Genomic DNA, 14952 nt, shown 5'->3' with positions numbered 1-14952 from the left:
TTTCTACCTTCCCCCTCGCACATTGTTTAACAAGCCCAAACCAACACTAGCAGCAGGTGTCATCCTGCATTAACTTAACTGGACTGTTGGTGACCATCACCATTGCCACTTTAGACAGAGAAGGCTCCAGGGCATGCAGACTTTCCTGCACAAATCTCTTCATTCTGGAGCCTGCCCAGCTCCCAGCACAGCTGCCCAGTTTGGGGAGTTTAGGAGACTACTGTGGAGGCTTAGGGGCTATAAATGTGTTATAATGTGCCAAATGATTGATTCATCCAGTCTTTCACTGGCCAGCAGTTTTGGTTTTAGATTAAAAATGTTTCTACTGATGAGAGAAGAAAGAAATAACACAAAAAATTCTTGTTGAACATCTCTGCCCTAGCGCAGTGGCATGTATCTGGCAGCAGTGCAGAATAAAAATATACATGTTCTGTGCAGACAAATTCATCCTGGCAGATTGAACAAAGATTGCTCCAGGTCTCTAGAGATCTCTTCAATCACAAACTAGAAAGTGTCCTTCATTATAATGAATCGTACCCAAGTTTCTCTGGAAGCATACTTCTCTCCAAGATTCACAACTACCACATCCTGGAGCTGCCTCAGAGAAGCTGAGAACTGGCAAGGTTCACAAAGACTGAAAACTTCCTTGGGAGTTCATCACACCCTCTAGCCCTCTAGAAAACTCTGAAGAAGCAAATTTGTGCTTCAGGAACCCCTGAACCCAGTTCAAGTAAAGAAAAAAACCACAAAAAACAACAAAACCAAACAAAAAAAAGCCCACACAAAAATCCCTGCCAGCTGGCAACACAATATTCCTGTCTTGCCTCTTCCAATGATCCCCTGGCTGCTCTCCTCAGACTACAGCACAGAGGAAACATTACCTTCAAGTCCCTGTGCACAATATCATGCTGGTGAATGTGATTCACACTCTCCAGTATCTGATGAATACAGTGGCTGCAAGATAAAAGGGAGACACACACAAAGTTATGCACACACATTTAACATCTCATCTCATCCCAGAACTACCTCCCCAACTTTTATATTTGTACTACAGGGCATTCAAGATCTCATGCTGAATGTCTTCCTCATGAGCAGTGGATGCCACAGCTCAGCACCACCACAGCTGAACGACCCCAGCCCCCCCAGTAACAGGATGCCAAACATCCTTTCTGTAGCAGGACCACAAAGCCTCTCTCCTACCTCCCATCATCTCCTTCCTTCCCTTCCCATCATACTAAGCCTCTCACTTGTTCCTTCAGCCAACAGTGCCCACCCCACACAGAACAACCAAGGTATCTGAGTATCTTCAAACAGCAGCCAAAATTGTGCAAGCAAGACCAAATCACTCCAGGAAACATTCCACTGGGCTAGTTCTGAGCAAAGAATAAACTTTGGGAGGGCAGCAGCCTCCCCCAGAAAATTCAGGATGACGACGCCTGGGTGCCTGCCAGTTTGCAAAGCTTTCAGAGCAGCATCTCAAGCACTTTATATACACAGTGTGCACACACACCCGCTTGCTGGGTGCCTTTTAAGTACAGATCCCACTTAAGGGGTTAGTAATCTGAAAAGCAGACTCATTCCGTTAAGTGCAGCGTGCTGCACTCCCCCAGCTCACAGAAAACCCTGTCTCTGCCATTCCCACTGCTGTAAACCACAGGGATAAAAACAAGATGTTATTTACACCTGTCGCATAACAACAGCACAATCCACCCATGGGTGAGATTCCAGGTTGGAACCATCTCTTCCATTAAACATTTACTTGGCTCCCAAGGGTGCATGTGGAACAGAATAGGGATTTTGACAACTATGGCTGGGCAGTAAGCACACAGATGTGGACAACTCAGAGAGATCTATGTCCTCACTGTAGGATCTCTCAGACCCTTCACTGACTTCTACAAATCTCAGAGGAACAAATCTGAAATGAGTGAAATACTTGAGGAAAGGAAAAAAGGCTCCAGGAAAAGATGGGAAGAGGGTAAGGAGAGGAAGAGTAGAGGAGGTACAGCACTGTGTATTTGCTATCCCCCGCCCTCTGGAGCTGGCAGTACGATCTTCAGGGTCAGAATCCATGAAAATCTCCCTGCTCCCAAAACAAAAATGTATAATTAGAACAGAGCTGAGCCTGAGCGAGAGAGATTTTCTGGCCAAAAATGGCAAAAGTGTGAGGTGTCCCAGGCGAGCCAAACACGGCAGATTGGCACAGACCTCGCTCCCTCGCTCTCTCAGACTGCTCTGGAATTCAGCACAGCTCAGGGAGAGAAAGGGAGGAGTTTCACTCTGTCATCTTGTGGGCACTTGGAGACCTGACCAGCTGACAGTCAGAGGGCTCAGCACCCTAAGGAGGGCTCACAGAGCAACAGACAGTCCTCCTTTTCCCCTAACCCTGCCATAATTTTCCTGAGCAGTGTCAGTCACTGACAGCTTCTGAGCACTTCAGGGAGCAGGCACTGGCAAGAGGAACAGGGGAAGGATTGTGATTGATAACCTCAAAACTTCCCAACTTCAAGGCAGAGTGGCATGATTGACTGTGTATCCATCTGAGATGCTGTGCCTACAGGATCTGTACACCCCACTGAAAACATCTATGGGGCTCTCAGACCTCTCTGCCAGGAGCTCCAGCAGAGCTGATGAGTTCACTGGCCTTCCCAATCACCAGATGGCTCCTGGCAGAGCACGCAGGGCAGTGCCTCATTTGAAAGCCTGCAATGACCAGAAGACACACACTGTAAGTGAACCACGGGGAAAGCAAATAAGTGCCTGCAGACTCCATTAGCAGTACCTACACCAACACCTCAGGTCACACTCTCTTTCCCTCCCTGCACTCAGTATCTTTGTCCTTAAAGTACTGCCTACCAAGCTCAACCTGCCACAGTACCCACTACTTCCTTCTTACTCCTCTCTTCTCACGGCTCCCCTGAACCCTGCTTCAGTAAGGGTTAGTATGGTATAAGAACATGACTGGCTGTTCAGTCTGCAGGGTGAAATGTCACCACTGGGCCACTCTGAGGCCATGCAAAAGCAGAGCAGGAGTGGCCTAATCCCAGCTTTGATTCCAGATGCTGCATGTCCAGCAGATGGGTCAGACAAAACTCTCAGCTACTGCTGCACATAACACCCACCCTGTATAAAGAGGGACATGCACGTGCCACTTCAGGAAACTCACATGTGGGAGAGAGGGGACACATTCAGGAACGGAAGGGCATAACTCTAAATCTTTTTAACATTAAAATATGAAGGTTGCTCTCTCATGTTGTGCCTTCTGTCACTGCACTAACCAGCTGACAGTCAGAGAGGGCTTCCACAGGGCTTCCACAGAAACACAGCCTTCAAAGCCCCCTGTCCTGTAAACCATTACCTAGGTGCAGGCAAATTGAATGGATCTGCCCAACAGCAGTGGCACATCACTGGAAACCCTGCTAGAAGAAGAAAAAGGCCAAGCAGGCAGCACCCTCACAGCTTTCCTTTATATTTGCTCAGTAAGGGCATACTGTCACCAAAAAGGCCAGGTAGGACACAGCTGCTAGCAGTGGCTCTCCCAGCAAAGAGCACAGCATCTGCAAGTGGCAGAAATAGCAAGATCTCCAAGTGGGCAAGGGCTAGAGCTGTACTGAGTCAGGCTGTCTGGTGACAATTAAGTTCATGCTAATAGCAGAAAGAGGATTTGTTTTATCCAGACAAGGGGCAAGAGTGTTAGAACAAAGCCACACACAGATCAGCAGTCAGGAAACTCATTCCACTTGTACTTGTACATGGAAAACACATGCAGGGGTCTGGAAACAGTCTTACCTGGCATCTGCTTCACTGTAGTATTCTCTAGCAACAATATCTTCAAAGAGCTCTCCACCAGTAACCCTGAAGTGCAAAAGAACAAAGGATGTTACAGAGCCCATGCTTGTGCAGTTAAAGGATGTATTTGGCCACCCACCTGGGCCATTTGCCAGAGCCTGCATGGGTTACTGCCTTCCAGGGGAACCAGGGTACAGCTCCACCACCATGGCACCAGCACTGCTACATGCACATGACTGAGCCCTTGGACTGCCTTTGCACCAGCAGTGCACAGGACACTGTTGACACACTGTGCACGAATTGCCCACACACCTTCTTGCTGAGCATAATGTATGCTGAGCTTGGGAAGGACAGCCCTCCTCTGACTCCTGTTGGGCTGCCTCAGAGACAAAAATTAGTCTCCATACACAGGATAGGCATTCTTTGCCATCCCACACTTACACCTGGTGCCAGGAGCCAGGAGCTTTCCTGGTCTGTCCCCACCACACAGTCAATGGATTTCTGTCAAATAGGCCAGAGTTATTTACAGGTCTCAAAAGAGAAAGGGAGAATGATACTAATGCAGGTGCTATTTATTCCACTCTTAGTCAACCACCAATGTGACTGCATCACTGGTGAAGTATCAGAGACAGATACTTACAGATCAAAGACGAGGTAATGGAAACCTTCTTCTGAAATACTGTCATGGAGTCGCACTGCAAAAACAATCAAGAACTGGAGATTTACAGAGCATGTAGCAAATATGACACTTCACAAATCAAACTCATGCACACAGCCAAGTCCCCCCTCAACCCACTCAGTCTATTAATTCCCCATGCCCTTTACTCTGTGTGCTCCCTTAGTGACCTATTTTCTTCTGTTATCTCAAAGGAACAGATGGGTGTCCTGTACATACATTCACCCCTCTCCAGCATCAAAACAAGCTCTGAGTAGTTTTAACCTCCTGTTCATTCTTCCTCTCTAATGTTTCAGTACCCTCCTTTCACATCTGCCAACTTTTTCCTACATGCTCATATTTTGGCATCTCTCCCAATCCATTATTTCCTAAAACAAACCTTTTTCCTGAGTCCCAAAACAAACCCTCAACCCATAAATTGACTCTGACTCTACTAGCATGTCAGTACCATTGGTCTCCTTTCTGCCATTTATCTATAAAGCTTAACTATATTCTTTTCTGTTATTTCTTTTTCCTCACTTCATTCTGATTTACACTGCAAATCCTTACCCAAAATTCAGAACCTGTTTCTTGTCCCATTTTTCTGACCTGCTTGTTTCCAAAGACATATTTGATCACATTCCGCTTCTCAAAATTTCGTCCACCTTCAGCTATCCCTCCTTAATTCTGCCCCTATTACCTAAATTAACTTTCACCTTTTACTGTTCCATGTCCCAGGCTCATGGTGGGCCACTATCCCCTAATATTTTGGGATCATTGAGGTTCTGATCTCTGAGGTTCTGTTCTCCTTTCCCCATGTTACACACAGGCAATAACTATTGTATCTATGCATTCAGCACAGTGCGATTTCCACTTGCCTGATTCAAAATCTCCATTTCTTTGACCATTCTTGGATACCTAGGCACTATTGTAACCCAAGAGGAGAAACTTCATATGGCTACAGAAACCATACTTTTTGCTTTTTTCCTCTGCTGCAGAACATCACTCTTTTCCCTGCCACCCAGTCACAAGTCAGCAATTCTCTTTCACTCGATTCCTAAGCCTTCACATCCTGACTAGAACAAGACATCTTCTTCATATGACCATCTATAATCTTTGTCTATTGATTCACCCAAGTAAAGCAACTAGCTGGGACAAGACTGGGTCTCAGTCACTTTAACACCTTGTAATTGAGTATTGACCAAAGCAGTGTTGACCGTTCTCATCGTTACAAGAAAAATCTCATTATCCTGCTCTGTCACTTCAATGGCACCTTTGCTTCTCTTCCCTATCTTCCATTCTCTTCCACATACAGGGCAGGTGACCTTCCTTGATTTTCCCAGCATCATGATTTTCTCTCTGTCAGTATCAAGAAGTCAGTTTGCACCTCTTATCACTGCACGACATCAGCAACCACTGTCACTGTCTTGGGAAGATTTCAAACTAGCACTGGGCACACATGGAACGGCTTTTGCACACATTGTCAGTGCTCTTCTTTACTCCTCCTTGCAACTCTCCTTTGCTCAGGCACCCTTCCATGTGCATGCAAACACACTCAAACCCAGAAGAGAGAGTAGCACTGATGTGCAGAGACCACTGCCAGTACCCTTTCTCAGAGGATTTAATTCTTTCCTCATTCTTTTTGCCTGCTGATTCCCATATTTTTTCTCCCTTTATCTCTGACCTAGTCCCTTGGCCAGTTTCCTCTCCTTAGCATTTCTACTGCATACCTAACTGCAGGGGTTTGGGAGGAGCACTCCATCCAGCAAAATGCTGTGAACAAGCCAGTGCAGCATTCAGGTGCAACATGCTGTTCCTAATGTGTGAGAACAGACACATCACCCTGACCAACTACGTCCTGTAAATCACTTGCTGCAAACAAAAGATTCTTACAAGCAAGCAGTTTTAGTTGGGTTTGTAATAACTTTATTGTAACACAAATTTGTGTTTACAAGAAAACTTGCCTCCCAAGCACTTGGCAGAAAGCAGCAGAGGTGGAATTACAAAAACACAACTGAGAAGAAAGGTATTTCCTAGGACAGAAGATTTCCATTCAAGATTGGAAACAGAATGGAAAGCAGCTGAAAAAGACACTTGGATTTCCAGTGCAGGGCAGTTTGCACTCCAGTGCAGACTGCTTGAGGTGAAATCAGGACAAAAGCACATCAACAAGAGCTGAAACCCAGAACACAGGCAAAAGTCTGCTGAGAGACGTTATGAACAGATGGAGAAACTTCAAGGAAAGCTGAATGTACTAACAAGGTCGTGTTTGGTGATGCACAGTGGGCATGAAGAAGCATTCTCCTTCCTCTGGCACCTGAATGGTCACCAAAGCACTGCAAGAACCACCAAGCACAGAGGAGAGTGGCATGAGTGATATCACAATGGAGGAGTACAGCCACCAGCATGCTGATAACAGCAGCCTTGAAAAAGACATGTAAACATGTTGGCAGGTAGAAGTGGGGAACAGTGACTGATAAACTTTGATCACAAGATTTGGACAGCAAATTACATCAGAAAATAAAACACAAATGGGCTGATTCGTGCTATTCCTTTGTCCCAAGGAAAGCAATTTTGTCAGCTACATTATGAAAAGGGAAGGAAGTAGCAATTCAGCTGGCAGAGACTGGCAGAGGCAGCAAAAAGAGCCTTCAAAGACAGTAAAACACTACTTGTGTCCTTAGGTGAGGAACCATGACAAGACAACAGAGAGAGTTCATAAATACTGACGTTGTGCACCACTCCAGGGCTGCAAGCAGAAGAAGGCCTTGAAGGAGGACACAGGTCATTAACTTAACAAGGGAGCTGCCTCCTCACAACAGCCCACAATGATACTGGAATAAAATCTGCCTGAGAATTCAGCTGCTGAGGTAATGAAGCTCAGGGAGTAATGGTAGAATAGCAAAATCCAGAAAAGCTGTAGGAAAAATTACACTGGGCACCACCACCTTGCACAGGAATAATGAGTGACAGCTCAGAATAGTAGGCTTTAAGTGTGGAGCAGGACAGCAATAAGGGGAGTCAGAAAGGATCAAAATAAAAGTCTGAAAATACCAAAATTCTTATGACTCTCAATTCCAGCCCTAACTTCACACTGATGCAAAGAAATAAAAGCAATACACAGTAGCAGAACAGAAATAAAACCTAGTGTCCTTTTCATCCTAAAGTTTAGCTTACATACCCTCCTGCAGAGCCACAAGAGCTTTCCTGACCAGCAAGGAGTCTGCAATGGACAGCTCTGAGGCCATGGCTCACTCTGCTGACATGCAAAGTTAAAATACCCTGCTTTCTACTACAGCGCTAACATCCTTAACTAAGGGATACTTAGCTTAAAAACATGACCTGCCTTTTAACTATTCAGCTAGTCCATGAAATGGCATATATTCGGAAATAACTGAATGATAAAAAACATTTTAAAAGTTTCTGTGCCTCCTCTCCACTTTGGTGGTTCACAAATATGATCCACAATGTGTGAGTCTTCACCACGAAGAAACATAAACATCAGAAAACATCTGATACCTTCACCATCCAGACAGTATAGAGCCCTCTCTGCTTAAAGATAACCCGGGCAAATGTCCTCCACCTCAAGGCAAAACACAGGTTCCCAAATGGCCCAGTTCCAATGGCCCAAATGCCAGTTCCAAGAGCAAGACTCAAGTACTGGGCTGTCCTCTGTTTCAAACATCTTCCCATGAGAAGAGGATCCCATTTCTTTCACAGGCTGCTGGTCCTGACACACTGTCTAACAGCTCCTTTAGCACCATAACTTCAGCTTTAACACAGTGGTTGAGCAGAGCTCACAAAAGCTGCTCATATCTGTATAACCTGTTGACAGAGGTTACAAGAGAGTGAAAAATATAATTATATGGAGACATTGGAGGGCAAAGTACTCCTGAAACGTGATTATCCATAATAAGAAAAACCGAGAAATAAAAACAAAAATATTCATCCAGTTAAACTTTTCTTCAAAAATATTACAGTACTGGTTTTTTTCTGTCATCAGGGGACCAGTGATGAATGTGTCTAGCAGGGTAGGCTAGACAAATGCACACATCACAAAAGGAGTCTCAAGCTGCAGCAAGAGGGAAGTTGCACAACAGTAACAGTGTCTTTCAAAATATAACCAAAGTAAAAAGAGATCAGTATTTGCCAAGGAAGCTCATCTCACTCTATTCACCAGAAGATGAGGTGGATTATTTCTATTAGCTGATTCTGTTACCAAGAAGCAGCAATTCAAACCCTATTTCCTTCCTAGCCAAACCCTTTTAACACAGGGATTCTTTTAGATGTAGGAAACTAGACCCTGCCAATACCACTCACAGCTGCAGTCACCTGATGACTCTTCCCATTCAAAGATCTCTGATGGATGTACTACAATGGTTAGGTTCACAAGAACAGACAGAGAGGGGAGTAGGAAAGAAAAAAGAAGCAAGTCAGACAACAAGGCACTAAATCAATTACAGGATATGGTGAAAGACTTCACCCAAAGTTTTATTCAGGAGGAAAAAAAAGGTCCCTTCCACACAAAAAACCAAAGAGGTTCTGTAGAATGCACAAGCACATCTAATTTTGTAAGACTGACAAGTCTTACAGATAACTTTTGAAATAATACCTAAAAAACCGTAGAGCACTAGTAAGCACTGCCAGAACAAATGCTGTCCAAAGGAGCAGCATCAATTACAGATTGGTAGGTAGAAAGCTTTCCAACAAAACCAGCTGCTCAGTCAGGAGAAAGTGTGCATCACCACTTGGATGATATTGCCAAGAAGCACACAGATTCTGGGAGGAATAAGCAGTGCTTTCAATACAGCATCTTGATGAAACAATGTTTTCAACAAGCCACAAAGAAAGCCTAATGGGTTTTTTAAAGTATCTCCTGAATCTGGTACTGCAGTGGTACTCCACCAAGGGTCTGCTACTCAAAGCTGTCCCTCCAATTTTAAATGCACACATGTAACTGCACTGTTAAAGAGCTGTGAGAGACACACAAGATGCAACCTAGCTAACTGCTCTAAGCACGCTTTTCTTCCCTCATCCTATGTAAACTGAGTTTATCTGTACATGGAGCATCTCCCACAACACTGGCCTTTTGGAAAAGTAACTAACAACAGAAAAACAAAGATACCAAATGGCTCCCTTTCCCCAAAAACTCAGATCTTCAGCATACCCTGCAAGTTAGGACAAGTTTTTTTCTGTCTTGTGTGGGTGTGTGTGCAAGGTCCAAGGCCCTAATGCAATTCAGAGTATTTGCACAGAGCCTGACACCACACTGAGTGGCTCAAGGGGACGTGCTGTGGTTATTGAACCTAACAGCAGCTGTGGACTGGAGTTCAGGCACTTTCTAAGAACATCTTCTGTGAATATTACTTTTCCCTGCCTGCTGTCTTCAGAGTCTCACTGGAAATCTTGCCTCAAGAACAGAACTTCAACTGCTACTTCAAAGTGTTCCAAAATCCTTGTGCACTTACCTTTTTATTTTAGAATAATACTGATCAGCTATTATATTAATGAGAGAAAATTAGGCATTTTTGTAAAAAACAGCAATGCAGTAACAGTCATGCCATATGGTTTGCATTCCATACCTGAATAAAGTGACTTAGTACAGACAGCCTCAGCTCTCTGATGCCTGAGTGTGATACAAACCAACTGAACATAAGAGGAAAATCTCCTTCATAACAAACTGCACCAGCCTAACAACAAATGCAAATTGCTGCTGAGTCACGCAAAGCAAGGCTCTGTGAATGCAAAAGTTGAAGTGAATAAGGAAGAAATCAGAAAATAGCTATCACATTTTGTAAAAATCCACCCGAACAACAAGACAATAAGACATTGAAAAGCAACAGGCATCTCATCTTTAAAAGGTCATATCTATAATGCTAATTGGTATTGAGGTCACAAACACAGAATATGCCTAGCCTAGCTTTGACGTACATCTCCTTTTCACTCTGTCCAGTGTTGCTGAATATTATTATCTTTTTACTCTTACGTCAAGCACAACGGGCCAGGAGGATTTGTGCCTGCCACGTAAGCCCCAGGATGAAGATTCCCTGTATCCCATATCCACAGGAAACAGCAAAGCAGGGCTGTACAGGGGCTTAGCCCATGGCTGGGGCAGGCAGGCTCTTATTAACACAGGGTGATTCCTGGCAACCTGCTGCAAGTAAACATCTCAAAGCAAAGAAGTTTCCAAAGTTGCAACAAAACGCAAGTATAGAAGCAGAATTTCACGGGACAATTCCCAGTATCTTCATGCAGCAATCACTCATCTCTGCTTAGGAGAAGGTAACATAGGATGAAATCTGCTAGCTCCTACATATCAGTGGTCTTTGCCTGTCCTTAGGCAAAGTGTTCAAGCTATAGGTAATCTTGTCTGCTAAATCTAGGTTCACTGGTGCTTCAAAGTGTAAAGCATTTTGATACTATGGGCACATAAAGGACAGCATCAGCCAACTACCTCTGCACCCAGACACATCGAGTGCATAACGCAGTATTTAGGGCTCTCAAATTAAGTTGCTGGTGTTGCAGAGCCAATAAAAGACAATGCAGAGGTTTATGGCTGTTTCCTGGGTCATGGTAATTGCAACACAGGAACTCTTCCATGCGGCCTTAGTAGTGCAAACTCAAGAGTGCTCTGGGATCTTCTGGACTGAGCCATGTTATTTAAACATCAGCCACTCATTAAGAAAAACCACAGCTTCACTTTTCAGCAACTTTCAACCAGACATCAGACATTTGCCTGTATCATGGAGAAATGGAGGAGGTTAGAGATGCTGAAGGGTTTATTTCAAGACACTCTGCATACCAGAAGCAGCAGAATAAAACTGGAGGGTAAAGTCTACCTGATGTCCTCTTCCATGGATACTCTGCAATGTGCCAGGAGGTACTGAAACTATTACAAACACACATAGCCCGACAGCCTGCAAACTGAGCACTATTGTCCATGGCAGCACAAGTGACAAGTGAACTGAGGCAGATGGCTACCACCCACACTCTCTGCTTCTCCAGCTGCTCAGCAGCCTGGGCAGCCAAGACGGGAACTGTCCCACCATCTCCAAGCCTGGCTGTGTGCCAGGACACTTCCTGCACGCTTCACATCACTCAGGATGTCTGTCCCACGAGGAGCCACCACCAACCTGTGACTGCCTGTGAGCTGGGTGCTCAGCTCCCACCCCAGCTGTTTCTCTAATTACATTAAACACACAAAATTCAGTTGCAGCTGCTCAGGCTGCTTCCAAAAGGACTCTCCTTTTAATTAAAAATTCGCTATTAAAAAGCATTAAATTGTGTAATGCAAATAATCCTCTAGAAATCATCTGTCCCAGCAGCTAATGCCCAGCTTTGTCAGAGCAGTGACCAGCAGCAGCAGGACAGTTAGCTAACAGGACACAGCGGGCTGCTGTTCCCCAGCCCCTCAGAAACGTGCTCTCCTTCCCTGCTCTCCCAAACCTGACACAGCGAGGTCAGGGTATGCTGGACATACACCAGCTTGCTGAAAACTCCCCAAGCACACAGCATTTTACACCAACTGCAGTTCCAAAGCTTTGGAAAATGGAAGAGAAGGAGGATTTGTTAACACTCTGCTCAGGTTCAGGCAGAACCAAGCTGCTGCAGGCTCTGCAAAGAAAGGCAAGGAACAGTGCTAAGGAAGCATGAAAAGGCCCACAAGCACAGAGGTGGATTTCCTGTCCCCCTCACCATTGTTCTTACTGTAACCTTTTTAACTCTCCAGCCCTAAAAAATGAGACTAAGGTAGTGCCCAGTTGGCAAATTCCCTTATGCACAGAAATTCACAGCCTAGAAATAAGCTGCAGGGAGAACAGTACCTTTCCTGTTAAGAAACCTGTCTTTCTGCAGAAGTAAAAAGCAAAAATAAAAAAGGGGAAAAAAAGCCCACAAAGTATTTTTTAAAAAACATTTCAGTGCCAACTAAATGCTATTCTTCCTTTGATTTTATAATGTCTGCATTGAAAAGCTGAAGTTCAGCACACAATACATAACATCTAGAATGCCCTAGTTAAACATTAGATGAGCCAAAAGAATATTCCACAGGAATATTTCCTGCTCTCCTGATAACAGTGCAATCATGACCATCCAGAATTGTTATTAATAATTTCCTATTAGCCACATAGCAGATAAGCAAAGTACTTCTGATAACCACTAGTATTATATGAGAGCTTTTTCTAAAAACACCCAAAATAATAACAAGCCAACTTCACTGGTGTCTCAAAGAAAATAAGCAGAGAACACCCACTTTATTAAAGTTAATAAAAGACAGATAGTGGCCATGACAAATTTTAGCTCTCTCACACAATGCCCTGCATCTTGGCATTTCTGCCATCACGGCTGAATCCCTGTAGGCAGGTATTGTGCCTGCCATCCCCAAACCTTGCTGAGTGAACCTGATGTTCTCAGCTCGTGCTTGGCACTGCCCAGCACAGGCAGGAGCCCCTGGCACGGCCACAGGCTCTGCTCCAAAGGCCGCCTGTTGCCTGCAGGATTTGACCAGTGCAGCCACCCCCTGCTGCCATCAGGCCTTGGGCAGAGGGACCCAAAGGAGGCTCTCTCCATTCCTCAATGCTGGGGGGAAGGCAGAAAGTAGGGGAATCCTCCTCTGATTTTTGCAGTACCTTTGAGTGCACAGAATCTGGCCCTCATCCCACTATTTATTTTTTTAAGGGATTGCTTGCATACAGATAAATCTCACAGCTAAACAGATGAATAATGAAATCCAAATATGTCTCTAGCACAGACCAGAGAGACATATAGAATAAATCTATCCCCTGGCAAGGAAAAAAATGCAATTATTACTCCATTCCCAAACTGAGATAGATTATGGAGAAATGGTTTTCTTAAAACCAGAGGAAAAGCTATAGGAAGAGGTAGCAGTAAAAGAAGAAAATATGCAGTTATAAATAATTGTGAAATAATTAACTATGAAAATCAGAATGAGAAATGAAAAGGTGGACTGCCTGGGGTTTTGGAGAGCATTCCATCAGGCAAACATGCATGAACACTCACCTAAATCTCTAACAGTACAGAGACTAGAAATAAATGGTAACTTGCAGCTCAAAGGCTCAAACTTTGTAGCAGGAACTCACTTCAGCTGATAGTCTGTTTGAGGGATTTTAGAATGTTTGTTGGTTTGTTGGTATTTTGGGGTTTTTTTCCTTTTGGCAGGGTAGGAGGAGAGCAGGTTAAAGGTTTAAGTCCAAGAATATTATTGTTTGATGTCTTAGGAAGCTCAGCAACTTGCTGTCCTCTCAGAGTACCACTGCAGCCCCCCTCTCAGACAGTCCTTGGAAGTCCTTGACACTTCCAAGGAAAAGCTGCTCAGTAACTGAGAAAGTCTCAAAGCATAACTCTTACTACAAGGTCTCTTTTCCACCTACTCCACCTTCCCCATCCCCTCTGCACCAGAAACAGTCCCTCAGCAATAGAAATTGCAGGGCAGCAGATTTAAACAGACAGCCATGCATGGGAGCATCCCACTTGGATACCACTGAGTATCCATAGGGCAGCAATCAAGGCCAAAACACTGGAGAATCCCCTGCATTTTAACTATTCTTTGTACATTACATCCTTTCTGTCCCAAATGCAAAGGCAGTCTGGATGCCTACAGCCAAATGAAAACAAGAAAATCTGCTGTTTACACCAAAACACAGCCTACAGTTTTTTTCTTGTTCACTAAGGAAGCAATTCAAATCTCTTGTTAAGGAAAAGGTGATAGGAAAACATTCCAAATGGCAGCAGTGGGGAAATACTGAAGGCTTTGTAATCAAGACTAGTATGTTAAAATGAGGAATGAGTGAACCTGAAGTTGTGGCTGATACCACCAAGACAACAAGTCCGGTATTAATTCTGCAGACGTGATCCACACACCCTGTTTCCCTCAAAGGTTTGCTATTTGTGGGATAATCCAGCTGGGCTGCATACAGAAGCACAGCATCCTTCTTGCTGTCTTTACCACACTTCACACCTGAGCTGTAACCATCATTTAAGGGCACACAAACTGGAGCCCTTTTCTTATACACATCCATCAAAATCATTCCCACAATTCAGAGGTAGGAGGAGGACAGACCACTTGACAAAGGAAATGAAATTCAACTGGGTCAAAAGAAATTCTTCTAATTCACAGGAGATTTCTACACCATTTTCTCCCCATTTTAAATAAGGACATAGCCAAAATTGTGGGTTTGTGCTGAGAAAAGCCAAAGAATAGAAGTTAAAATAAGAAGAATTCAGGTGCAAGCATATTTTGGAGAAGTCTGAAGTAGGAAAAACCTGAAAAAGCAATAATTCTGACAGATGCTGAGGACAGCATTTCACCACTGCTATAAATTCCCTCAAAGAAATTAACTCTGAAGCATTCAGCAGAGGATACAAAGGCAGAAATCAGAAAAATATTTTGGCTCTGGCTCTTGGGCTACTACCAACCTCTCTTAAAACACATGGTTTTATTATTCTAGACCTAAGTGCATGCAGTTCTTCACAGCAATGGGCTGCCATGAGCT

General features: G+C 44.2%; 1 protein-coding gene across 9 annotated transcripts in view; it reads right to left on the bottom strand.

Annotated features, from left to right (window-relative positions):
• CAMK2G (calcium/calmodulin dependent protein kinase II gamma) overlaps positions 1-14952 on the bottom strand; it is a 117873-nt gene that overhangs the window by 46183 nt on the left and 56738 nt on the right. For all 9 annotated transcript variants that reach the window (XM_030950648.1, XM_030950651.1, XM_030950654.1 and 6 more), the window contains exons 4-6: positions 4427-4481; positions 3787-3852; positions 882-954 (exon numbers count right to left, since the gene is read on the bottom strand). In XM_030950648.1, the coding sequence (XP_030806508.1) occupies positions 882-954; positions 3787-3852; positions 4427-4481 (194 nt within the window). The remainder of the gene's footprint in view (positions 1-881; positions 955-3786; positions 3853-4426; positions 4482-14952) is intronic.

Source organism: Camarhynchus parvulus, chromosome 6 (genome assembly GCF_901933205.1).
Source record: "Camarhynchus parvulus chromosome 6, STF_HiC, whole genome shotgun sequence".
Lineage (NCBI taxonomy): Eukaryota > Metazoa > Chordata > Aves > Passeriformes > Thraupidae > Camarhynchus > Camarhynchus parvulus.
Note: the sequence above shows the minus strand (reverse complement) of the source record. Positions and strands in the feature narration are given on the sequence as shown.